The sequence below is a fragment of the Lacerta agilis genome, chromosome 3 (genome assembly GCF_009819535.1).
Source record: "Lacerta agilis isolate rLacAgi1 chromosome 3, rLacAgi1.pri, whole genome shotgun sequence".
Lineage (NCBI taxonomy): Eukaryota > Metazoa > Chordata > Lepidosauria > Squamata > Lacertidae > Lacerta > Lacerta agilis.
The window spans coordinates 19,724,806-19,751,900 of record NC_046314.1 but is presented as its reverse complement, the minus strand read 5'-3'; the positions used below and the strand labels follow the sequence as shown (position 1 = coordinate 19,751,900).

The 27,095-nt window shown below is 42.4% G+C and overlaps 1 protein-coding gene across 1 annotated transcript; it reads right to left on the bottom strand.

The window, feature by feature from the left end:
- Positions 1-913: 913 nt before the first annotated feature.
- On the bottom strand, positions 914-21,131 carry UBXN2A (UBX domain protein 2A). Its single transcript, XM_033142964.1, has 7 exons — positions 21,017-21,131; positions 13,104-13,154; positions 8,735-8,873; positions 7,457-7,566; positions 6,161-6,298; positions 3,407-3,565; positions 914-1,512 (listed from the first exon to the last, which is right to left on the bottom strand). The coding sequence occupies exons 2-7, from the start codon at positions 13,142-13,144 to the stop codon at positions 1,320-1,322; spliced, it is 780 nt and encodes a 259-aa protein (XP_032998855.1). The 5' UTR covers positions 13,145-13,154; positions 21,017-21,131; the 3' UTR covers positions 914-1,319.
- Positions 21,132-27,095: the final 5,964 nt, after the last annotated feature.

Sequence of the window (27,095 nt, the reverse complement as noted above, 5' to 3'; positions counted from 1 at the left end):
TTGGGTGGCAGAGATGCGAGAGGGCAGGAAAGAGGAACAGTGGCCAGTGTTGCCTGCGGCACCCCTGACTATCATTCAAGGTGTGAGTTGGTCTGTGACCGTAAAATAAATTCATTTCATTTCATTCAAGGTAATAAATAATAATAATAATAATATTTCCTCCAGAGGAGGGGTGTAATCCAGCAGCACCTGCATTCTAACTCTTAAAAAGCAACATGCTCAGATAAGCCCATGCCAAATACATCTGATGGTTTTAAGACAAGCTTCAAGGTGAAAACATGTTTCATTTATTCAGTGAGACTATTCAGTTGTGACATGGTACACTCTCACAATGAGAACATACCATTTCATAATGCATGTGTGATTAGTTGTGGGAAAGTGCCCACAAAGCTTCCTGACCTGTGGCAAACTTACAGCTGAACTTTTGAATTAATACTTCTCAAGACAATGAGTTGTTCATCTCATAAATTTCCAACTCACTAGCTAAAACTACTATCTCAAGCACCTAAGTCCAGAAGCAAGTTCTACTGATATCAGTGGAGTTCAGTTTCTAATAATTTTTTCAAGACTGAGCCTAATGTACAGATCTAATGGCACAAAACGAGATTAAGGCTGCAGTCCTACACTCACATAAGTGTAGGCCCTGCAGAACGTTTACTTCTGAGTAGAGATGTACAGGACTGCGTTGTAAGACATGAATCGGCAGATGTTTCCAAGGAAGGTAGCAACTACTTCAAAATTTAGAAACTACTGCCTCAGATGTTAAAATTAGTTTTAGCTTTAAATGTTAATATTAGCCTCCCATAAATTTTGCACTGTGGCACTGAGGAAATAATAAAGCATATTGGGCTACAGCAGAAAGCAAGAATAGTATCAACCGGCAGTACCTTTGAAAAGCAAGGTGCATTCCTACCCCCCCCCCCCTTTGCAACTAAAAGTGCGAACAAAAGCCTAGGAGTTTCTCTAGAATGCCCCTTTGCAAGACTATCACAGCTATCTAGCTGACAAAACACACAGCTTAAGATGGCTGGCCTGGTGAATTATTGCCCATTATATTCTAGTTAGGTTGATAAATAGAGAGAAAAAAGAGAGAGAATGCACTGGAGTCAGTACAGCACATGCTATATGACTTTTCCAACAAGTGCTGCAGATGTTATACACCACACCACAATTATTGCTATTGATTTCTTTTTGGGGTTACATACACCTCCTGAGCTTTGGTAAAACAAACCCAGCAGAGCAACTGTTTGGTGGGTACCACCTGCTTCTTCTCCAAGACTCCACCGCTAATGTATTTTAGGCAATCTTCAGAAAGGATGCTAGGACAAACTCTCAAAAGGCTCGCTATTTTTTTTAAGTCTCTGAACAACAACAGTATTTTTTAAATTAGCCTCCTCTAAGGTGAGAGATTCGTTCAGCAGCTCGTGAAAAGGAAGAGATGTGGTCAGCGTGAAAGGACTTCTTCCTTGATGTCCTTGGTAATTTGCTATGAAGTCTCTGACGTGCCATATTCTAGGAAGAAAAGCAAATATACATTTTTAAGTATGTGGGTGGTATTCAACTAAGTTTAACTCATTGAGTCAACATATTAAAATTAATGAGCATTAAAAAGTTAGGTTTGTAAATTTCAACGGGTCTACGGTAAAAACCAAGCTGAATACCACCGTTATTTTCGAATCATTTAGGGTACAGATACAGTAAGGAAAGGGTGGTTCAGGGAAACAGGTTTTGGGCAGAACACATATTGCCCAGTGAGTGGCATGTCCACTCAGAATCTGGTTTGTGTCGACTCAGCCTCCTTCATCACTAGGTTAAGTGTGCAAAATGTTTATGAGAATAAATCCATTTAGCATTTGCAAGTTGGTTCAATTGAAGGCAGAAGCTCCGATCTTTGGCAATTCTCATAAACAATCTATCTAAACTGGTATGTAAACAGCTTAGAGATTTCTTCTTCTTTTTCTTCTTCTTCTTCTTCACTTTATACATTTTGTAAAATAAATAAAATATCCAAATGAACTAAGCTGTGTACTGATGGATTTTACTGTAGAGCTGCCAAGGTTGCTCTTTGAGAATATGTCCAACCATTAATAGCAAGAAGAATCATCCTTTATCACACTCAAATCTATAGATTGCCCTTCCCATATAAACCTAATTTTGCCATTGCTTTATGCACAATAATCCCCTAGGAAATGTAATATCCTGTTTAAACTAAAACAGACCAAGTGCTGTTCTTCAGAGCCTCTTCAAACTTTCAAATACGCTGATCCTATGCATGTTTATTCAGAAATCATTCCCAGTGAGTTCAACAGGACTCTCTACCTATTCATGCACAGAATTTCATACCAAAGTAACTAAACCTGAGAAACAATAAGAACAGGAGACAAGGGGAATGTTTTGTTCTGGCTGCAGTAGAGAAGAGTATTCTGTCCATCCAGAATTTTCATTGTTAATAAACCTATGTCTTCTGGTACAAAGCATGCATGCAATCAGGGATATCTGCACATATAGTACCCCTTCTTTACTTTGCAATACCTTTAAGATGACAATAGAGGGTGTCCTGGTGATCTGAACAAAAGGGTGAAACCATGACAATAGTTGGCAAGGCAAAGCACTGTTAGTCCTTGTGTGAAACTATGTAAAAACAAGTTCTTGGCTTTATGAAACCAAGAAAGCAGGGTTTACAACACTGGATATAACCAGAACATTGAAAAATAAATGATTCTAAGCTGTCAAAAGCAGGATGCGGGTGGCACTGTGGGTTAAACCACGGAGCCTAGGGCTTGCCGATCAGAAGGTTCAAATCCCCGTGACGGGGTGAGCTCCTGTTGCTCGGTCCCAGCTCCTACCAACCTAGCAGTTCGAAAGCACACCAATGCAAGTAGATAAATAGGTACCACTCTGGTGGGAAGGTAAACAGCATTTCCGTGCGATGCTCTGGTTCGCCAGAAGCGGCTTAGTCATGCTAGCCACATGACCCGGAAGCTGTACGCCGGCTCCCTCAGCCAGCAAAGCGAGATGAGCGCCACAACCCCAGAGTCGTCCGCGACTGGACCTAACAGTCAGGGGTCCCTTTACCTTTAAATTCAAAGACTTTGTGCTAACTGGCCAGTGCAAAACAAAACAATACTACAAATTTTCATTTTGAAAACTATCACGTTTGGGACTTAAGAAGAATGGTATTAAGTCAAAACTTAATGTCTGGTCTCGATGACTTCATTCTGAAAACCCAGATAGGTCTGAGATTCTTTCCATGGAATTCTTTCCAAGTTACAACATCTTCCTCTGTAAGCCTATATGAACATTTACCTGGCAGTCCCGTTGAACTCAACAGAGTTTAATTCTAAATAGACATGTACAGGATTGCATTGCACTTGTAAGGGTGTGTGTTAATACGATCGGTTCTTACCTATGAGTAATATTAAAGTTTTGTACTATCCTTGTTCCATCTGCTAGCCAGATCTGGATACTAGTAATGGGTTCCGAATGATTTAATACCACTGTTGGTTTTCTCTTTTCAATTTCTTCTGCATCTCTTTTTACTTTAGAAATTACTCTTGGTGTGGCACTGCAAAGTAAAAGAAAACAATATGAACTCAAACAAGGTAATACCACCTCTCCAAGAAGGGTCAGGCCACACACTGGCTATTCTTATTTTCTGATGACTTCAAAATGCTTCTAAAGGCTAGATAGCAGCGAATAGATTAAACAATAGCATTTTCACTACATCCTTAAAGCATAGCTATCAACCTTTCCCTTTTTTTTGGTGGAAAATTCCCATAGGGAAGGTTGACAGCCTCCTCAGAAGGGAAGGCAAAAAGGAAGGGTTGACAGCTATGCCTTAAAGGATGTTTAAATTAAAAGCAGACAGAATTTTTCAATCTATTTGGTAACGTTAAGTGCATTTGAGGCTGGCAGAATAACTCAAGAATAGGTAAGTATGTAAAAACTGCTAGCTCATTAAAATCCCTGTTCTGCTTTTAAGCTAGTAGGCACTCTACTATTCCAGTTCCCTCTTCAAGGGAGCAATGGTTTATAATTTGCGTCTATTGTTTGAAATAGATTCTCGTTCTACCTTGCCATGGACTTCATTTGTATTTTTACTGGAAAGATGGAGATATCACTATTTTAAATAAATCAATCATAATACAGTATATACAAGAAATCTGAATGGCAAAATTTATGCATGAGAAAAAAACAGTTTCTAGAAAACAGACTAAGATCTATCCATCATTAAGTTTGTGTCTACCCATCAACACCTCCCGAAACTTTGAAATCAGGGAGAACTTGCATATTTTTTTGATAGTCCCTTCCAGTAAAAGGAGCATACTTGTGTCCCTGCTATTATCAAGTGCAGAAGGGCTCCCAGAAGTAGCATTTTAACATTGCAACCTTCCTTCCTCACCATACAAACTTCATTTTTAACGGAAAGCATGGGACAGGTTCACACATGTATGGTGGAGCCGACCTGTTGCCTTGTACATGCAATGGCAGAAGACTATTTCCTATTCAGAAGTAGAGAATATTTTAGCCGGCATCTCCTCCCCCACTATAGGTCACACCTGCAACGTATTTACAATGGGACACACTCCCAATGGATCAGCATAAGGTGTTTTGTTTTTCCCCCTCCAGTGACCTGGTCTGGATAGGGTTCAATATCTTCCCAACAACAATGGCTAGTCAGGTAAACAGGTCGGGTTAACAGGGTTAATTAAATATTGTCAGAACAGTAGGACTGATTAGGCATCCTAATGAACTCTTGCCCTGCACTGTTGAAAGGGAATTTGCACAGTGGTGACTGATAAAGGAGCTATTCCGTTGCTATGGTTGTTGCTATAACAGTTTCTGCATTTACTGTTCTTTTTGGCGTCAGACCTGTACTCACTTTACTGGGAATATGCCTCATTGGACTCAGCAGGACTCGCTTCTGAATGGATGTTTAGAATTACACAGTTAACATCATTACTAATGATTTGTTAGTTGCTGATGAGGTAGAACCAGGCAGAGGGCCTTCTCGGTAGTGGCGCCCGCCTGTGGAACACCCTCCCATCAGATGTCAAGGGAATAAACAACTACAGTATCTGACTTTTAGAAGATATCTGAAGGCAGCCATGCTTAGGGAAGTATTTAATGTTTGTTGTTTTATTGTGTTTTTAATATTCTTTTGGGAGTTGCCCAGAGTGGCTGGGGAAACCCAGCCAGATGGGCAAGGTATAAGAAGTTGTTGTTGTTGTTGTTGTTACTACTACCCTGTGCTGCTCTAAGCCGATGGCAGCAGTAGCCACCGTAAGAGGGCTAGGTCTTAAAGCAAGTTGCCCGCCTCTCCTTTACAAGTTACCGTATTTTTTGCTCCATAAGACGTACTTTTTCCCTCCTAAAAAGTAAGGGGAAATATCTGTGCGTCTTATGGAGTGAATGGTGGTCCCTGGAGCTGAATTGCCCAGGGGCCAAAAGAGGATCATGCTTTTTATTTTACAAAGAGAAAAGGGGGTGTTGAAAGGACCCTGCTCAGCAGCTGATCAGCAAGAGATTGGGAGAGAGATAAGAGTCCCAGCTCCCTTTCAGCCCCGCCCGCTTGCCCAGGTCTCCATTGTTGAATGTGCAGCAAAGGGAGGTTGTTTGTTTCCCCAGCGACATGTGACTGGCTGATTAGATTATCTGTCTGGAAATTGTAGAAAAGGCTCCCTTTCCTTTAGAAGCTGCAGAAATGTGAGTTGAACCCCATAAAAACGGGGCTTTTCCTCTTTGCTTTTCCCCCTTTGCAGAAGGAGCTGCAAAACTTTTAGCTGATCCTCAAAAAAACAGGGTTTTCCCCTTTGCAAAAAAAGCTGCAAAACTTTTAGCTGATCCTCAAAAAACCAGGGCTTTTAGAGGAGGAAAACCAGAAAAAAAAATTCTTGTTTCCTCCTCTAAAAATGAGGTGCGCCCTATGGAGCGAAAAATGCAGTATGGTATAATCAAAATCCTGAGAGGCAGACTAAACCTATGAAAAAACCCTGTTGATATTGTAATCCTATGCATGTCTGCTCTGAAGTAAGCCACACTGAAATACTCCCAGAAAAGTGGGTATTGGATTGCAGTCTCAAAGAAGGAAGTAAGAGCAACAACCTTAATTATTTCCCCAAACCATTTTTTAGTTTTATAGAAACACCAGGCTCTTCACCTTCCTAATCTGTAGCCTTGTCCAGAGAAAGGATGGAACGGTGGCTTCCTCAAAGCATACACCTCGTTCTTCTTATCATCTACCTTAATGTCCACCTCTTCTTTATCACAAATCTTCTGCAACTCAAGAGGCAGCTCCCTTTAAAATAAACGTAGAAACAGTTTCTATGCATGTGGAAAGTGATATTTTAAAGAAGATTTTAGATGAAAGGAAAAACCCACGATAGCCACTGTTATAGGAATTCTAAGGTCTCAAATATAGATGTTGATAACTGCACAAGGTAAACACACATACATAAATATATAAACCACGTCTAAAATAGTACAGGAGAGCAATCCAAAAGCCATCTTCGCTCTCATAAAGACTCTAAATATTTCCTCTGCCTACTTAATCTCCCATGCCTGAAAACAGATAGCAATCAGGGGAAGTTGTTTGCTCTGCACTAAGGGATGTCTGACCAGCATCCTGATATTCTTCTCAAATGCTAATGTTTTGTGTAAATTGTGTCTGGAACTATGTGAAACATGCCAAATCCTCAGGAATACCACACCTTGGCCTGCCTGAGCCACAGTAATCCCACTTTATGTGTGATGTAATTTCTGACTGTTTGTAGAGGGGATGTCCTTCTTCTCCATGCCAAAATGCAAACACTTAAAAGAGAGGTTTCTTCTTGGTTCTGGGTCTCTCTTGCCTCCTTGCTAGGAGGGATGGAACTCTGTTGCAACAGAAAAATAAGGATCTGCCTTGCTTTCACTGCATCCTGCCTCCAACAATTCATCTCTGACTAACCAATAATGGACTTAGGGGACTCAGTCCCTTGGGGAGTTGGGCAGCAAAAGCCAGCAAACCCTATTTTTCTGTATCACCATAATTACGTAAGAACAACAACATAGGCCATTGTTTACGGCAAACATGGGCTCATGGTTTATCCCCTTCAGACAAAATATGAGCTATAACCATGGCTTAATCTTGGATTCACAGCTCAGTCTGTCGGGAGCAAGCCCAGGTTCATGCAATACACTAAGCCTGGAGTCGGGAACTGTCCAGGCACACAGCAGGCATTCTCAGAGTTCAATGACACATTTCAACCAGGCAAAAACACCCATGGAAGCTGTGAAGGCGGACCAGTGAATGGCATGAGCTAGGGAGAGGGTGCATGTGGCTGGGTGGGTGGTATGGTCTAGGGAAAATCCCAAGGGTCAAATTTGGAAAGCTGCATTTGCCTCCCATGCCTGTGCTAAGCCAGAGCAGAAACAAAGCTGGTGCAATTTGGCTCAACATACAAAGCTGACTTGCCCTTTTTTAATCGAGTCCAAGAAGCGCTGGTTTGCAACGTCTGTGTAGCTTCGGAGCTCGCCATCGTTCACCGTGAACCCATTTTTCCATAATTTAATTGTTGTATCCACCTGCAAAGCAAAATAAAACTCAAGTGAACATTATGTCACAACAAGCAAGCAGCAGGTTGATAAAACATATCCAAATAAAACAGAGGAAAGCAGCCTAGGAAGCAGCCTTATGCCAAGTCATTCATTGGCCCATCAGCTCAGGGTTTATTTACAACAGGGGTCAGCAAACTTTTTCAGCAGGGGGCCGGTCCACTGTCCCTCAGACCTTGTGGGGGGGGGCGGACTATATTTTGAAGAGGGGGAAAGAATGAATTCCTATGCCCCACAAATAACCCAGAGATGCATTTTAAATAAAAGGACACATTCTACTCATGTAAAAACATGCTGACTCCCGGACCGGGCCGGATTTAGAAGGCGATTGCCTACCAAAGTTTGCTGACCCCTGATTTACAATGACTAGGCAGTGACTCCCCAGGGATTCAGACAGGGCCCTTTCCCACCCCTTCCCAGAGATACCAGGAATTGCACTGGGGAACATTTGTATGCAGAACATTTGCTCAGCTGTTGGCTTTGCAACAACTGAACCTAGACCAATCTATGCGAGTGCTGTCACCAACAAGGAATGAGTTGGTTTTTAGTATGCACTGGGACTAGAAAATCATACCAGAACATCTGGATCTGTAGATTTGGAAAATAAAGGGCATGGACATGGGGACACACACACATATATTCCACCCCTCCTTTCCTTATCTTTGTTACTTGCATTCTGGGTGGGTGGTAGATTTCAAGGGGAGGGTGGGTCCTCTGGAGAGAACAGTTAGCTGTCTCTTAATGCAGACTCATGAACCAGGATTTGGCAGCAACTGCAGCAGATATGTTTTATGCTTATGATAATACTTTATCCTCTTGCTAATTATGCTGTTTTAAATGTGCATTTTATATTTGACTTCCTTTAGTAATGAATTCTTTAAGATGCTATTTCAGTTTCCCATTAATTATGTTGCTTTGAATGTATACTTGAATTTGTTCAGTACAGAATAATGTTTTATTCTGGATGGCTTTATTTGATATTTTAACGCAGGTTGTAAACCGCTTTGATTTACCCCCTTTAAAATTATAAAGTGGCATAGAAATGTAATTAAGAAGAAAAAAAGACAGCTTGTGGTACTGCACACGTTAAAAGAAAAACCTTAAACAAAATTGTACACGACAACTTAAACTCACATACTCTATTTTTAACATGAGACTGTTGCGTGCATACAGCTCCAAATTTCTGTGCTTCTTCAAAAAGGTCATCAATAAAAAGATCACAGCCTTTCTGGTCTGTACCATCAAGAATGTGGTCATCAGTTCTAGGTTTGCAAGCCCTGCAAAAGAAAAAGGGAAAGGGGGGAAAAAAGGAAGGTACATATGAAACACGTTGCTTGACTTAAACCACACGTCTATTGGCCTGTTAGCTATGTTAAATCTGAACCAACCATTCTTGTAAGCATTCCAGAAAATTATGAGTGTGCACTTTGTCTTTAATACTGCGCAGTAAGATAGGAGTTATCACAGATCAGGCCAGCCATGGAACAGGAGGCTCACAACTCCCTAAACACCAGCAACAGCTAGTTATATTTATTTGAAAGTATCTTCTGCTTAACAAGGCAGCCTCAGTAACGTACGGGAATCAGAAAAAAACACCCTCCATCCTCCAAATCAGGTGAGGTAGCTAACTTGTGTGGTGCTTGCATTCAATAATGGCCTGCTCTGTGTTACAAGTCTCCTTGCATTCTGTAACGTCCCAGTTCAGATTCATAATTTTTGTTCTCAAAGTAAACTTAGTGGTGTTTCTGGTTATATTTCAACCCAGCTACCAAGTGTCACGTATAAGGCCAAATTTGGTAGGGTGGGGTGTGCAGTGGGGGAATTCATATACAAAAGGAGTATGCACCTGTCCACAGACTGCTTCCAAGGTAGAACCAGATTTAATGTGGACTGGCAACTGGCTCATTTTTGATATGAACAATCTAGATGTGCTTCACGTTCCTTTGTTAACTGCAAGTGTAGCTATCCTGGTGCATCGACTCTCACCTCACTGTGGCAGTCTATTCCTTGTAGTAAGACAAGAGGACTAAATATGTGTCATTTTAATGGGCCCTAGTTTATTATTGCTTTTTGTTTTCGAATGAAAGCCACCCTGAGTTTCTTTGAAAATCAAGCGGAGTGTATATGTTATATATGTGGAGGTCAGGACTGTTAAGGTCCGTAAGATCCTGCCTTGCTGCAGATTATACTAGACGATTCTCCAACCTTTCTCAACTTCTTCTCGTGTTTCAGTCTGCATTCATCTCCAGCTCCTTCTCTCTTATTTATAAATATGTTCCTTGGTCTTTAGTCGAAAAATACTCTTTGGGTGACAACATTAGCAAGTAGAGATATCCTGCACAGTCAACTGTCTAGTAACACTCTATGATACCTCTGACTTAAGAACAGACCTAAACTACGCATTACTGAAGGGTAGTCATTGTGTTTATATGAATATATATGTGCACATTTTTTTAAAAAACAACAACAACCCTGGAGCACATTTAATTATTGATCTTAATAATTCTAAACAATTTAAGAACTTAAGATGGTAATACAATATGCATGTCTGAAGTGGTCCATTTATACTTTATGCATAAACAAAGATCCACAATGCAAAAGCGAGTTAGACATTATACTGATTAACAGCTCTATGGATAATTTACTTTACAGTGCAATCTTATGTGTGTTTATTCAGAAGTCCGTTCCACTACGTTCAGCGGGGCTGTAACAAACCCCTATGTTCTGATGTAGACCTAAAGAGTATCTGGGATTCAGAAGTGCTCCCGAGGAAACCGTATCTTGGATTTTGTGTACAATAAATTTTCTCAGTTTCAAATTGTTTTTTTCATCTCCTTAGGCAGAGAATAGAGTGAAGCCCCTTCTCTTTCTCCCTTTTCCAAAATAAACTTTTTATAGAATGACGTTTGGTTAAATTGCGTTTTTTAAATAAATAAATAAATAAAATCTTAGCTTGACTCTGAGGCTTCCCAAACCTGGGTGCTTTTGGCTTTTTTTTTTTTTTTTTTTTGCAAGGAGTCACCAGAAAAAAGCAGCCACTGCCAATGAGTCTTTGCGGCTGCCCCTGCTGCATGTCCAGCCTGGCCTGCTCCTTTGGCTCCTTGTCAAAAGAGCATTTTCCTCCTCGGAGTGGATCTTGAACCCTTGCCCCAGGAGGTCTTTGCGCTCTCTCTGCAAACCCCCTGCCTTGGGAGCTATGTGTGTGCGCGCCACATTGTGTAGGCTCTCCTACTTCCCCTTTCTGTATTGGGTTCACAGAACAGTGGCTAGGAGGGCCACGGGTAGATTCCCACTGGGAATGCTGTGACATTGTATGTTCTGCCTGTTGTGATGGAGGAGGCAGGCTGGGGGCATGCTCCTATCACTGTGACTGTGGTTTAGTTAAAAAGGGCCAAAGCTGCACTCACCCCAAGTTTCCAAATTATTTATTTATTATTCATCATCATCATCATTATTACAGGTAGGTAACCGTGTTGGTCTGCCATTGTCAAAACAAAATAAAAAATAAAAAACATCCTTCCAGTCACACCTTAGAGACCAACTAAGAACCAAGAACAAACTTAGCTGGTCTCTAAGGTGCTACTGGAAGGATTTTTTATTTTTTATTTTATTATTATTATTATTATTATTATTATTATTATTATTATTATTATTTTAAAGGAAAGGAAAGGGAAAGAAGCCCTATGCAGTGGTGTATCCAACTAAATAGTTCCACTAGTCCAACGACTTCCATGCACCACCCCTAAATATTTTCTGGGATTTCCTCCCACTCTTTGAAGCAGATTTAGGGGTTGTGCAGAGAGAGGAGAGGGCAGGGAACATACATTGTTCAGCTCCAGGTCCAACTATGCAACTGGATACCACCCATGATCTTTCACATTTACTGTACTTGCAAACATATGTGCAATTATACAAAAGATTTAAGAGAGCATTTAGCGCTCCTAAAATATACAGGTACAAGTGCTGGGTGGGATGGGGAAACCCATTCATCTGCTCTACAAACAAAAGCTGTTCTAGAAGGAAAACGTTGCTTTTGCAAAGCAAAAGATCAGAAGAGAGCAGCTTTGTTCTTTAACAGCTAGCTTACCTCGGCACTTTATTATAAAGGAGAAGGCTTAATAACGTGGCATGACAGAAGCCATAACGCTCACTTCAGCCTGCAGCTGCAGCAGCTGTGTCCTTCAAGAGGAGAGGAAACCGTGAACAGGAAGCAAACTAGCCTGACAAAGCATTTAAGGCTCTGTAGGACAAAGGATTTTTAAAACACGCGACGTATCCAACAAGTAATGATTAAGGCCTTGTTCCAGCCAGGGCAGGTTGAGACTAACACTACTAGCAGCCTGTCTCACAAATTTAGATGTCATCGTTCGGGGAGAGTAGCCAAATCATTCAAATACCAGTTTTCCTTGGTCTAGATATATTTACATCAGCAGGATGATCAGATGGACAGAAACTCTAGGCCTTCTTGCATCACTCCTGGAGCTGTCCACTAGTTCCCAAGCACACCCCCAAATTCAGGTGTTGCGGTCAAATCTTACTCAGAGTAAACCTACTGAAATTAACGGACCTAACTTAGTTATGTTCATCAATTTCAATGGGTCTGCTGCTCTCAGGAAAGCTTAGTTGGATACCACCAGTGCTTTTTCCCTGGGGGGACGCATACCCCTATACATTTTGTGAATCTTTGTACTTTTGTCCGTTAACTGTATTTATTTTCCCCCCAATTCGAACTATAAAATGGTGATTTTCTTGAGTCAAAATGAGAGTACCCCTAAAAAAATTTTAAAGAAAAAAGCACCTTTCATCTTTCATTCAGGCGCCCAATCTCTTCACTGTAACAATTCCCCTCTCCCTCTTATTCTGTACACAAGCTCCTTCCTAACAGAAAACCCCTCTCGCCTAGCCTTCCATGGTAACTATTGTGCCACCAGTTCCCAAGTTCTCTTTCACATGCTATGGTTCATCTCTGCATGGGCTGGATTTTCAGTTCCCAGTTCTCATGAATTGCTCCCACTGGTGGAAGGTTGGGCAAAGTTAATTTATATTCATCCCTCCTTCCCTCAACAGCCCTACTGTAGGTCTTCCATCCTGGAATAAAGACAGGGGGGAGGGAGGGAGACTCCCCTATATGCCTGATGTATCTATGTCAGAATCTGTCTGGACTTTTGCCACCAAGGTAAAAAAGAAACACTCCTCTGGAAGCACGACACGGACCAAATCAATAACAATGCCTGGTTCAGGGCCGCAGCCGCCAGACAATTATGCCCAAGACCAGCTGGCTTGATAGCAATTTGAAGACCCCAGTGGATTTGTCCCTCGAAGTACGTGCCTCAAGAATCCGTTCCAACCTAAGCAGTAATGGACCCCTAAATATCCCCACGGGTCACATCTCGACTCCATTACCAAAGGCTTATGTATTAATAAAAAATCAGTTTCTTTGTAAGATCATATTTAAAAGGTATGCGATCACAAACAGCAAAAATGCAACGTAACTGAGAAACACCCACCATTCTCGTTTCAAAGTTTCAGACTTGTTGACTTCTTGCATCGTGCTGCACCTAGCATTGGGGGTGAGAGAGAGAAAAATCAACAAAAGCCAAGCAACACATATTTTCCAGATTGAGTAAGACTTTGGAACCATTGAAGTAATTTGTTTGAAATACAGGTTGCTTGAGAGCCAGTGTGGTGTAGTGGTTAAGAGCGGTAGACTCGTAATCTGGTGAACCGGGTTCGCGTCTCCGCTCCTCCACATGCAGCTGCTGGGTGACCTTGGGCTAGTCACACTTCTTTGAAGTCTCTCAGCCCCACTCACCTCACAGAGTGTTTGTTGTGGGGGAGGAAGGGAAAGGAGATTGTTAGCCGCTTTGAGACTCCTTCGGGTTAGCCGCTTTGAGACTCCTTTGAGACTCCTTCCCCACGAAGGTATCTGATTCTTATGTAATATGACAAATGTTGAATTTCTGCCCAAGTGGCCCACTAGCTGCGTGATCTTAACTTCTGCCAGGCTTAAGAAGAACAGGAAGACACTTACGGGTCCGTGCACTGGCACTACTCTGATAGTTAACAAACCACCAAGTTCATTATTAATGTCAACCGTCCCTCTCGAAAACGTTCCCAACCATAGCTAGGCATGTGAGCTACTGGGACACAAATGGGTACATGTGGAAATTGGGTAGGGGGCAGACGAGGGTGCCAGGCAACTTGCTCCCATTTAAACCAATAATAGCATTAGATCCCACACAATGCACATACCATAAAAGGGAGGCTTGCCTGACTGGCAAATCCCAGTAAACTCCCACTGTGCACTCAGGGAAGAAGCGATATGATTACCACAAGCTTGGTTCATTGACAGTGATAGGCAACCACAACTAGAGACAAAAATTCCCCGAAATATGTTCCAATGGAAAACATATATATTGCTCCACCCAATATAATTGCTTCCCTCAGTAGTGGTGCCCACCCTGTGGAACACCCTCCCTTCAGATGTCAAGGAAATAAACAACTACAGTGGTATCTTGGTTCTCAAATTGAATCTGTTCCAGGAGCCCGTTCGACTCCCAAAACTGTTCGAAACCAAGGTATGGCTTCTGATTGGCTGCAGGAGCTTCCTGCAAACTGGAACACTTACTTCCATGTTTGCGGCATTCGGGAGCCAATTTGTTTGGGAGCCAAGCCGTTCGAGAACCAAGGTACTGTACCACTGTATCTGACTTTTAGAAGATAGCTGAAGGCAGCCCTGTTTAGGGAAGTTTTTAATGTTTGGTGTTTTATCGTGCTTTTACTATTCTGCTGGGAGCTGCCCCGAGTGGCTAGAGAATCCCAGCCAGATGAGCAGGGTATAAACGATATTATTATTATTATTTATCATCATCATCATCATCCCTGACAAATGAATCTCAGTCGAGCAACTGGGCATATACAAGAAGAAATAAGAAGACGTTTGCCATGATTCTTGCATTGCAGAGGATTAGACTCGATGACCCTTGGATTCCCTTCCAATGCTACAATTCTATGATTGTATGGTTAATTATATGACCAAGAGATGGCCGTAGGGAGTGAAGTGTGCACAAAGCCAACTCTCACACACACCCCTAAACACAACTGTTCCTTTTTCAAGCGCAAACCACTGAGTGCCATTATTAATGTGCATCTTCTCTCTTTCTCTCCTCAAGTATCCATCCACTACTCATAAATATCCTCTAACTGATGTCCTATGCATATGAGAAGCATGGATCCAAAAAGAGACCAAGAAGTAAAAGTAGTGAGTTGCCAACCACACAGCCATGATATTGCTGTACCGTCAGTGTCATCCTATGTGCAAGTGTGTCTTGTCTGAGGGTGACACTATGATTAATAGGATAACTGCTCCTGTCTTTCTTGTTCTTTGAACATTAATATGTGTTAAGTTGCTGTCGCACAAGGATAGGCCATCAATTAGAGTCTGTCTGTGTAGCCAGCTGCAACAGCAGAACCAGCAGATTGGAATGGCACTGTGTCCTTATATGTGACAGATATGATTTAAATCATTGTGCCAAGCTACATGGTATATAGGAGGTGTGTGGCCAGAACTCTCTTTTAAATGAAACGTAGCCATGGGTGGTTGCTGATTTGACCAAGAGGAAGGCGATGTTTCACTCCCCGGTGCAGTTTTCTCAATCAAACTGCCATCACCCCTCAAAGATTCAGTAGGTAAGACAACACATCTCCACTCATGGCAAACAGAAGCTCAGGTTTGGAATAAATCACCACCATCATAATATTGATAAAGGTATTTTATAACTCATAGGTGGGAAATGGTAGCATGCACCAAAAAGCACAATAAAAAGAATGAAACATCCTTTAAAATATAAATATACATGGGAAAAGCATTTCCACACAGAAACAACACTTGCATCTAGCTCCTAGGTACAACGCTAGGATTTATCACCCATGTGCCGCCTTACGCTTCTGGAGGACACACTCTGTGGTGTTTGCGTGGCATTAGGCTTGGGCCATATATTTCATTAATGGTCTTTTCTGTCTTTCCAGGCAGAAAAAAAAGCTACAATACAACAGAGAGACCGCAGTACTGTATATCCCTTGTACATATAACTGCAAACACAGAAATAACAGTGTAATCCAAACAAGAAAATATGGCATCTCTCCAAAATATGCAGGGAACATGCCAGAAATAGCTTACATCTTCAAATGATTGGTATTCATATGGCCAGGAAGAAATTCTTGGTATCTATAATTATAAGGAGAAATCTGCTGCTGGGGCCCATAAACGAACAGGAGCTTGCTGTGCTTTCCAGAACACTTTGCCCAAGGCATGGCAAGCCAGGAGAGCTTTAGAATCAGATGCACTTCAAATTTCAGAAATTAACAGCAGCAAGCTAAACACACGCACCCAAGCTAATCAGAATACTGTTCTAGTGTTCTGGAATCCTGTAGGCTGGAAAGGTGCTGTGCAGAAATTAACCCAAATCAGGTCAAAGGAAACTGGTAACTGCTTGCATGCACAGTCTTCTTGAGGGTCTGGGAAATGGCATTCCCATCAATCTCCCTAGCCCAATCTATATGTGTTTTCATGGCGCCAAGAGGCAAAGCCCTGCATCGTGCTTGCATCAGTCACCGTAATGCTGCTGGACTTGGTTCTCCTAGCCTGGAATGGTCTGGAGCACTCTTCTAGATAAGCCTCTGGCAGAATTAACACCCACCAAGAAGACCAACAGCTTCCTAGATAGCAAGAAGGAATTCTATTCCTTGGCATGGCTCCGTCGCTGCAAAGTGTGAAATACATCTTTATTCTAAATCTAATCAGTTCAGCAAAGAAGATGCACGGAAGAATTAGGGCAGGCACGACCAAACTCGGCCCTCCAGCTGTTTCGGGACTACAATTCCCATCATCCCTGCCACTGGTCCTGTTAGCTAGGGATGATGGGAGTTGTAGTCCCAAAACAGCTGGTCCGAGTTTGGGGATGCCTGAATTAGCGTAAAATTCAGAGAAGGCCCACGTGGGAAAGAAAGAGCAGGATTTCCACCTGCTAAAAATAGTGCCACTACTAGCAGCACAGCATTTTGGCCAGTTTGGTACCAGTGGGAGTTCCACCCCCACCAGGGCTAATTGCAATGTGGGGTAGCAGATTTTGTTGAAATAAAAGCTGGGGAGGTAAGGGTTAAGCCTCTCCAATCCTGTGTGCTGTGGTCCCAGTGAAAATCACCCCCATGCTTTGTATTAAACAGCAAAAATCAGAATAAGTTGCTAAAGAAAATGCCTGGTTTGGCCCTTTGGCTACCACACCATGTTTGCTTTTCCCTACTTGTTTGAAAACTAAGCACTTTTAATAAAAAGAGCCTGGAACACAATACTTTATTTTTAAATAGCAAAAGAATATTCTGAATTAATAGAAAGCCATTTAAAAAAAAAAAGAATTACAACCTTGGGCGTCTCTTCCCTTTTCTCTCCCCCCCCCCTTCCCAGTTCCTTCGCACTACAATTAGATTCATCATCAAATTATATTTGTTGTTTTGCCTAGGATGCTTAGCAGCAGTCAGAGACATGCCATCAGCACTGCAACACCAGCCCGTTCCCCTCTTAAAGGCACATCTGTCAATAAACCTGGGTATTGAACAACCCTACTAGATAACTGATCAAAATAATTTCAGTTTTCAAATAATCACGTTCAAGCATAACACCTTCATCAGGTAAGCGACTGATAGTGGAAGCCCAAGTACCAAGATGGCAAACTTTATTTCTGACATCACCCCAAATATGCTCAATCTAAACACGTCAGGATTTGACGCTTGCTCTCTAAGAATTTTGATACTTACTTAACAGCACAATTCTGAAGGCACATAGACACACTGCCTTCAGTAGGGCTGCCCCGCCAGTAAGACTGAAGACCCTAAGAGTGCTAGCCTATACTTGACTACCTATATTTGTCTACTTAGAAATAAGCCCTTGTTAAATTCAATCAGACTTATTGCGAGGTAAGGATTGCAGTCTTAACTGGCTTTTATAGATTATACTTGATGGTATGGGTTTATATCCTTTCGGCTCTTTCTGTACTTTTACCGTGAAATATTTAAATTAGAAAATGCCATTTTATTCAGCATTTATTTCAGCAATTCATCTCTACCCCCCCCCCATTTTGCGGGTGGGGCTTGAGGTTAGAGAGTGGCTTACCTAGCCTACTTCCCTAATTCATAGCAGACTCCAGATCTGAACTGGGATCTTCCCAATTTGTAGCTCAAGTTTCTACAGCATTACATCAGCTTTATCATTAGCAGGTACTGACAGATCTTCCCAGGGGTCAACAAACAAAAGCAAATTATTGCAGAACGTGCTGGCATGGGCCATAACCAACAATTATAAACAGATGAAATGAATTAAGTAGTACAAAGAGAAGTCTCCCCCTTCCCAAATGCCATGCAAAAAGCCAAAAAGAGGCAAAAAGTCAAGTGATAGAGCCGCAAATATATGCAATGAATGCAAATCAAATGTGTGCATGATCAACCTTTCTGTAGAACTTCTCTAGCCATTTCCAGCACCTGAGGCAACCAATTGTACAGTCAAATTTGCTGAATTCCGTTTGGTAGCATCACATTGAAGTCTTCCTTTGAAACTTATTTTTTGGTTTAAGAATATCCTGTTGCTGGGATGAGGAACCTGCAGGTCTCCAGGTGTTGCTGGACTCCAACCCCCATCTGCTCCAAGCAGCATGGACAACGGAACGTTCAAAGATCCATGACTGTCTTAGAGAGAACGTCTTAGAAGACTTAAATGCTCTCCAACTGGCTTCTAGGTATAAGCATTTTTTGTCTAATTTGTCCATTTAACCTCTTCTACAAAGGATGACCTGCAGCCTATGGGGCATAGTTAGCTATAGACTGCAATCCCATCACCCCTGGAGAATCTTGGAAGGGACCGGTGGGAGCTGCAAGCCAGCTACATCTGCAACAGCACTATGTGGCCTGACAACAGGAGGGAACATTAGTGGAGAATGGCCTGCATCCATGAGCGTAGGCAGGATTTTTGTTAGGTGCGGCAGAACCTCAGTTACCTATGCATTTTTATTGATTTGGGAGAGGCAGCTGTCCCTCCTTACCCCCCCCGGCTACACCCATGCCCTGCATCACAGATGAACCAACTCCCAATGGCATGGCTGATTTGCGCAGCAGATAATGTGTTTTAAACAGCATATAAATCAGGCATGGCCAAACTTGGCCTTCCAGCTGTTTTGGGACTACAATTCCCATCACCCCTGACCACTGGGTCCTGTTAGCTAGGGATGATGGGAGTTGTAGTCCCAAAACAGCTGGAGGGCAAAGTTTGGCCATGCCTGATATAAATAAAGAACAATAATACCCCCAGTAACTCATTGCATGGCCAGAATGCAGGCTACGGTGTGACCAAAGCATCATGCAGTTTCTGTTATCTTGTCATGTTTGCAGCTGCCCTGACAACGATGAATCATGGTGCAAAACAACAACGGAAAAAGGAAAAGCAGCAAGTTGTCATGATTCCCTTATACTGTATGTCTTTGCCCACACAATTGCATTACTTCTACATACTGAGCAATGGTTCTCGGCAAATCCCACTGCCATGTCAACAATCCTGTTTCCAAGCTACATGAGAGGAAATAGCTTTGCTGCTAAGGTTGTTATCCAGCCACCCAGCAACCCCCTTTAAAGATGTGGCTATATGAGCCCTTTGATAAAAGGCAGAAGGAACATGGGGACATGTACCAACTTCCATTTACCAATCTAACTTGTTAATGTCTACACACTAACTAGTAACAGCTCCTCAGGTTTTCAGATACGGGTCTTTTCCAGCCTTTCCTAGAGATGTCAGGGCTTGATTCAGGAACCTTCTACATGCAAAGCCCATGCTCTACAACTACTGGATCATAGAATTGTTGAGTTGTAGGGGACCCTGCAGGTCATCTAGTCCAACCCCCTTGCAATGCAGGAATCCTGCCCAAAGCCATCCCTGGTGGGCTCGAACCACCAAGCTTCATAGATGAAGCACTAGCAGGCTGTGACAATTTTTTAAATATAGTAAATACTGCAACTAAACCGATTATCCTCAGAACGGCAGCGCATTGTCATAATAAAGGACAATGCTGCTGGTTGCCACCGCGAAAATTTTCATAGCAATACTTAGCATATATATTTAGTACTGCGACTGAACAAACCACACAGAATTGCAATAACTCTTATCGGTAGGCTATATTGCCCTCTGCATGGAGGAGGCAGCTGAGAAGTTTTGAAGCACGCTGTTGTGGCTGCTGCTGCTGCTCCACTTCCAAGGGCCAGTAACAGTGCTGGTTTTATCTGAGACTACAACTCCCATCATCTCTGACCATAGTAAGCTGGCGGCAGCCAATGGCAGATGGAAACCACCATCTGGAGGGCCCCACGCTGCTCATAATATCTAGCTGAAAAATAATAAAAAAACCGGATAGCAAGAAGGCCACAGATGCTTGAAACTTTGCACCTAACAAGGAAGCACAAACAAGTCGGGGTATGGGTTGTTTTTATTTTGAGGTTTTATATTGATTTTATTCTGGCAATCGCCCTGAGACCTCCGGGGTACAGGGCGGTATATATAAATTCATTCATTCATTCAATCAATCAATCAATAATATAAGTGAATGTGTAGAGTGCTGTAAAACCTCCGAAAACTCCAATGGTCAAAGCCTGGTGCATTTACACCCAGATCCGAAGTTTGGTGGCTGCAATCCTATTTATTATGCGCGCTTGGGAGTAAGCGCACCTAACTCAATGGGAACGACCTTTAGTAGACGTAAGGCGAAGAGGATGGACGCTACAAACCACAAACACATTTACCGATCACTGAACGGGGGCGAGGGGGCTTACTCGTGAAGCAAACATGCTTCCGGACCTGACCTAAGGGTTTTTTGGGGGTAGGGAGGGGCACACCGGGGAGGGACAGACAGCTCCTTGCATAAGGCAGCAGACGCTATAAACTTTCTGGAACTTCAGACACCAGAGCACCGGAACCTACAAAACCCGACGGGGCGATCTCGGCGCAGCTCAGCAGCCGCCGCTCCATGTTCCCGCGCACAAAAAGGACAGATCGCCGTCGGCCCGGTGGGTGAGCCCACCCAAATCGCCCAAGTCTCTTTCTCCCCACCCCGGAAGCCAGAACCCTACCCCGCCTCTCCGATGGAACATCGACCCTTCCCTCCAGGAAAAAGAGACTGCCTGAGCGCAACTTGGCCGAACCCCCGAAGTGCCAAGTCATGCTGTCGCCTCCCGCCCCGGGATGCGCCAAGTCATCGACCCCCGAGGGCATCGCCAAGGCACCGCCGGGAAGAATTCTCCGGAGCTCCGTAGGGGATGGAAACCCACACAACCCGGTTGTTTCCTCCGTCGCCTGCGAGAGGCCCGCGATCCTTCGCTCTGCCCTTACCTGCCGCCCCCTCTGCGGGAGGAAGAGCCAGCCCGATCCCCGCCGAAGCGGCCGCCACGCTGCAATGTTTACCTTCGATTGCGCTATAGCGCCAGCGGACGGCGCGCCGGGCAGGGGCGGCGTGGAGGCTCCTTTTTTTCCGCCCACAAAGCAGGAGGCCCCTGGTGGGGGCGGAGCGGGAGAGGCGGCGCCAGCGGCTCGTGGGGCGCGGCGCTTTCATCGCTCAGGTGTCATGGCGCGGTGGCGACGCGCCCTGGGTCGTCACCTTGGCTGCAATCGGCGGCGCGCGCAGCAGCTGCTGTGCTGCTGCTGCACGTTGTTTGCAACCAGAGATTTGTGAGCAAACATGCATAGATCGCGAATTTTCCATAGGAAAGGCTCTCATGGGCAAATCAGTGGAGCTGTCCCCCATAAAGAGCCTGTCCTTCTTCCTTGTTTATCAACCCCACGGATTTCCACAGGAGTCATTTAGCAACAAGGTGCAAGGCTCAAGGTCTTGTTGACAAGCTGTCGCTCCTGGAGACTGGGGTGGAGGGTGGGATGAAAACACCCAGTTGCACATTTATGTGCCACAGTGAGCAGCCTTGCTTTTGACTAAGAATGTTTTGCAAAAACTACTGTAAAAGAGACTAACTGCAGCTCAGATTAAGGAGACAGCAAATTAGTCGTGTAATGGAATTTTGATTAAGTTAGCATTATGGAACAATGTACGCCTGTGTTTCTGCACAATAACTCTCTAGTTTGTGGGAAAAGTTCTACACTGTACATAATATTAGTCATATTTTTATAGATTGTGTGGTGCTGGCAGTCACTTGACTGCTTATGTTGCATATGAAAGTTATTACAAACTCTATTGAGATTTTCATAGATTTGGAAGGGACCACTAGAGTAATCTAGTCCAGGCGGACATTCCGGGTTTCCGCAGATCGCACACGGTCGCTTGCTCTGGTGTTCCGAGGCAAGCACTCTTTGAAGGGGGCTAAACAGAGGGGGTTGCTAGGCTTCGCACCCCCCCATAGGTCCAGGAGGGCTTCCTGGACCTCGGTAAGGACTTGCTGAGGCGTGGAGGGTCTCCGCACGAAGGAGACCATAGACGCCGACTCAGCGTTCCTGCCCCGCAGAGAGGAAAGCCGGATACCGGGGGCAGATCTAGCGGCTAAGCCTCAGTGAAAAGAACCGCCGGAAGGTTAGTTTGCGAGAGCTCGGCGAAAGCTTAAAGAAAACACCCAAATACGCTGAAGCGGTGCTGCTGAAATTAGGTGAAGTTGGAGGGAGAGGTGTATAAAGCCATTTACTTGAAGCAGAATTATACCGGGCTTTACAGGGCGACATAAGAGCATTGCGTCCGGCGTTGGGGATACGAACTGGTGAGGGGGGAGGAAAACCCCTTGGCTTTTCGAGTGTTAAGCTCCAGCAGTACGAAAAAACAAGGGGAGCTACATCTAGAATGGACCATATGCTCGCATGGTGCCGGTAAGAAAGAGACTTTGCTAGACGTTCAAGGATAGTGTACAGATTGGAGACGTTACAGTAATTGGATTTGGCTTACACTTCTTAAAGACGCCATTTGCCTGCAGAGAAGCATAATGACTACAGTTCGGATGGGCTTGAGGGGTCTCAATCTGGCCCATACCCCAGCGCTAGTTGGTTGTTTGTCTCCATGGACTGAAAAAAAAAAAAAGTGGAGAAAGAACCCCTCGGGGGAGTGTGCACCTTTCATAACATAAGGAACTGGTAGGTGGCTGGAAGTTCCTAATTGCCTAATGGAAATGGATACGAAGGTCTGAATTTGAATTTGAAAGTGGGACATTTGGTCTAAAGGGGGGTAAGAGGATTCCTTCACCCCAAAGGAGACTGAATATTTTGTAGAGAAGGATAATGAAAAGTGGTCTTCCATCCCCTTGTTATCTTTGAACTCATTGTTCCAAAGGTGCATTGCAACATAAAATATAAATAGAAGGAGTGGTAACAGTGGCGCTGCGCAGGAAAAGAAGGGGAATAGCAGGTTGATGAAAGAGAATTTCAGTATAAGAGGAGAAGAAGATACATAGTTATATAGCAGCTGCTCAGAAGGTTTTTGAAGGTTATTAGAAGACTGCAGCTGACGCTTTACCTGCTCTTTCTGCTCCTTCTTCCTTTTTTCTGTTGTCTATGTTGGGGAATATTTGAAATCATTTGGAACTATATCGAGTATTTAAAGGAGACAGGTTTGGAAAGATCCAGAGGGTTTACAGACGTTGTGGTGGCTACTCCTCTTGAGGAAGAGGCACATTGAAGTGATGTCGAATACGAATAAAAAATCTACGAGCTCAGTAAATCCAGCCGGCACACTGAACCTCAACAGAAGAAATTCAACGCAAGATCAAGAAATGAACACGGAAATGAAAGACTTGCTTTTGGGACTTAAAAAGGACCTGGCGGACGTAAGGAAAGAGATGAATGACAGTACTAGGTCAACGGAACAAAAATTGGACAAAATGGAGCAAAAAATGGACGATAATGTAAGAATGATTTCGGAAATGACAGGAAAGATCAATGACCTAGTGGTTAAAAATCTTGAAATTACTAAGTCTGTACAAGATCTAAAAGGGAAAACAACTGGACTGGAGGAGGGGGTAAGGAAAATCCAGAAAGAAAATCGAGAGAAAAAAGGAGAAATAGACAAAATTAAGAAAGAGATTACAGACATGAAGGAAACTCACGAAGCAGTTCTCGATGCAATTTCGATGATAGAAATGCATCGAGGAGAAAACCTTGAGATTTAGATCTATACCAGAAGAACCAGATGAAATAATCCAGCGGAAATTGATATTAGAGTTAGCTAAATGGTTGGGAATGGAGGAGAGAGAAATGGAGAGTAAAATTGAAAGGGCGTTTAGAATTAAATCAAGAATGCAAGAGAAAATAATTGGCCCGGGGACTGTCTGGTTACATTTAACAACATGGAAATCAGGGATAGAGTATTGCAGACGTGCAGTAAGAAAAAACTCAGAATACAAGAGACAGATGTAATCATTCACAAGATTGTTCCTTCTAGGCTTCTGAGAAAAAGAGACAAGTTCAAACCTTTGGTAGAGGTCCTTAGGAAAAAATCGATAGTACATAAATGGGAATTCCCAGAGGGAATTTCCTTCTTTTTCAAAGGGAAAAGAAGGAAATTCGCCACTTGGCCCGAGGCGGATAGATTTTGGAGAACATACAGAGAAGAATTAGGTGGTAAGAGACAGCTGGGGGGAGGGCCAGAGGAGGAGCCAAAAAAGTCACTAGAAGAGGAAGAGCCCTGAGGGGCACTTAGGTAAAGTTAAACATAATTTTGTGTATCTGTGGGGCCGACACCGCAGAGGCAGAAACAACCTAATCTTATTTTTAGTTATTAAGTCTTTCTCTTTCTTTTTCTTTTTTCCCCTTACCTTCTTTTTGGGGGAAAAAATCAATAAAACAAACAAATAAATAAATAAATAAACGGAGTATTCACTAAAGGTCTAAATGGAGCTAAAGATTCTTACTTGGAACATCAATGGTTTGAACGAGAAAAAAAAAAGAAATAAGGTAGAGCATATACTCAGCAAATATAAACTAGATTTGATTTGCCTGCAGGAGACTCATATACAAAAACAACATACCAGGGTACTATCTAGTCAAAAACTGGGACTTGATTTCGTGTCTTCAGATAATTCTAAGAGGAATGGAGTAGTAATTTACGCAAAACCATTTGGAACCTAAGTTGATATATACAGATTCGCAAGGGAGGGTGGTGATTGTAGAAATATCAGTAAGGGGGGAGAAAATTAAAGTCATTGGTTTCTATGCGCCAAACGAGAGAAAAAATGAATTCTATCAAAAATTAGGCAAGGAATTGGAAAGTTATATAGGGGAAAAAATTATCTTCCTAGGAGACCAGAATGGGGTGGTGAGTCCGGAAATAGATAGATCAGGAAAGATAACAAAAAAAAGCAAAGGAAGCTACCAACAACTTTTTTCCAATTAATAGATATACTAACACTTGAAGATGCATGGAGACTTAAAAATCCGTTAACCAAAGATTATACTTTTTTCTCCTACCCTAACAATTCAGCAGGGAGGATCGATGCTATCTGGTTAACAAAAGATCTAACAACCAAGATACGCAAAACAGAAATACACCCCAGAACAATATCGGACCACAACGCTGTACAAGTAAATCTCAGTTGGGGAGGAAAAAGAGTGAAAAGGTGGAGACTAAATGAATCATTAATCAGGGATGAAAAAATAATTGAAAAGGCAAAACAGACTTTAAAAGAATTTTTTTTTAATTTGGATAAGGGCACAGACTTAAATATAGTTTGGGATACCAGTAAAGCCGTTTTGAGAGGTTTTTTCATCCAACAAAGCATAGTTCAAAAGAAATTAAAAGACAAAAAACAGCAAGAGCTTTTAGAGAGCATTAGGAACAAAGAGAAACAATTATGCAAGACGCCAGACAATGCAGAGATCAAGAGGGATATCAAAATTCTACATTCACAATACGCAATGATAGTTAATGAAGAGATGGAGTGGAAACTAAGATATTTAAAGCAAAAGTTTTTTGAACAAGCCAACAAACCAGGGAAGCTACTCGCCTGGCAATTAAAAAAAAGAGAGGCAGAGAAAATTATAAATAGAATCAAAGTAGATGGGGAAATAATAACTGACCCAAAGGAGATAGAAAAAAGATTTGAAAATTTTTACAGAAAATTGTACAGTGAGGGAAGTGAGACTAGAAGGGAAATAAAGGATTATTTAAAACAGAACTGCCTCCCAAAGCTTACCAAAGAACAAAGAGAGAGGTTAAACACTCCTATAACATCTCACGAACTCCAAGTTGCGATTAAAGAAGCAAAACCAGGGAAGTCCCCTGGACCTGACGGCCTTTCGGCATTATATTATAAAAAACTGGAGGACATCCTTTCGGAACCCCTAAAAAATGTTATGAATAAGATATTGAGAGAGGGAGTAATGCCAGAATCGTGGAGACATAGCTACATAACTCTTATCCCCAAGCAAGGAGGTGATCTGGAAATGATGAATAATTATAGACCGATAGCCCTGTTGAACAATGATTATAAATTGTTTGCTAAGATCTTGGCAGAAAGATCAAAAAAAATACTCCAGTCAATTATCCATGAGAACCAAGCTGGTTTTTTACCAGGGAGGCATATTTATTCTAACACAAGAAACATCATAAATTTATTGGAATATTTGGAGTTAAGGACGGAGAAACAGGCAGCCTTCATGGCTGTTGATGCCGAAAAAGCTTTCGATAGGGTGTCGTGGAGGTTTATGCTGGAAGTGTTAGATCACATGGATTTTGGAGAAAGATATATAAAGGGGATTGAGGCAATATATTCTAAACAGAGGGCAAAAATTATAATAAATGGCAATACGTCCCAAGAATGCGAGATTAAAAAGGGAGTCAGGCAAGGTTGCCCGCTATCCCCATTATTTATTTTAACACTAGAAATTCTGTCTAAAAGAATAAGGGAAGAAAAGGATATAAAAGGTATAATGCTGGGGAAGAGAAGCTTTAAGCTTAGGGCTTTCGCGGATGACTTAATCATAACTACGGAGCAACCATGTGAAAGCCTAAGAAAAACCTTGGAAATAATCCAAGAATATGGCAGGGTTTCAGGTTTCAGGCTTAACCTGGAAAAAAACTAAATTACTTGTCAAAAACTTATCTAAGATTCAGAGAGAAGAATTGGAAAGGTCAACACAAATTAAAATCTATCCTAGGATAAAATATTTAGGATTATATAACACCAAAGAATATAAATTTATATAAGGATAATTACTCCAAGTGCTGGGACGAAATCAAAAGACAAATGGAGACATGGAACAGGTTAAATCTCTCTTTCCTAGGTCGTATTGCGGTCATAAAGATGAATGTCTTGCCAAAGCTACTGTTCTTGTTCCAGACGATGCCAATTATGGGTAAAACCAGTAATATCGATAAATGGCAAAAAGAGATATCAAAATTTGTGTGGGGAGGTAAAAGGCCTAGAATTAAACATAAGATATTAATAAAAACAACAGAGGAAGGTGGCTTTGGTTTACCAGATAT

What these genes read in the sequence shown, in the direction of transcription:
- UBXN2A (XM_033142964.1), bottom strand. Translation starts at nt 13,144, where the DNA reads ATGCAAGAAGTCAACAAGTCTGAAACTTTGAAACGAGAATG. An exon ending in CAAGGCTACAGATTAGGAAG is followed by an intron (nt 3,566 to 6,160) that starts GTGAAGAGCCTG and finishes TTTACTTTGCAG; the next exon opens with TGCCACACCAAGAGTAATTT. An exon ending in AACTTTAATATTACTCATAG is followed by an intron (nt 1,513 to 3,406) that starts GTAAGAACCGAT and finishes TTTTCTTCCTAG; the next exon opens with AATATGGCACGTCAGAGACT.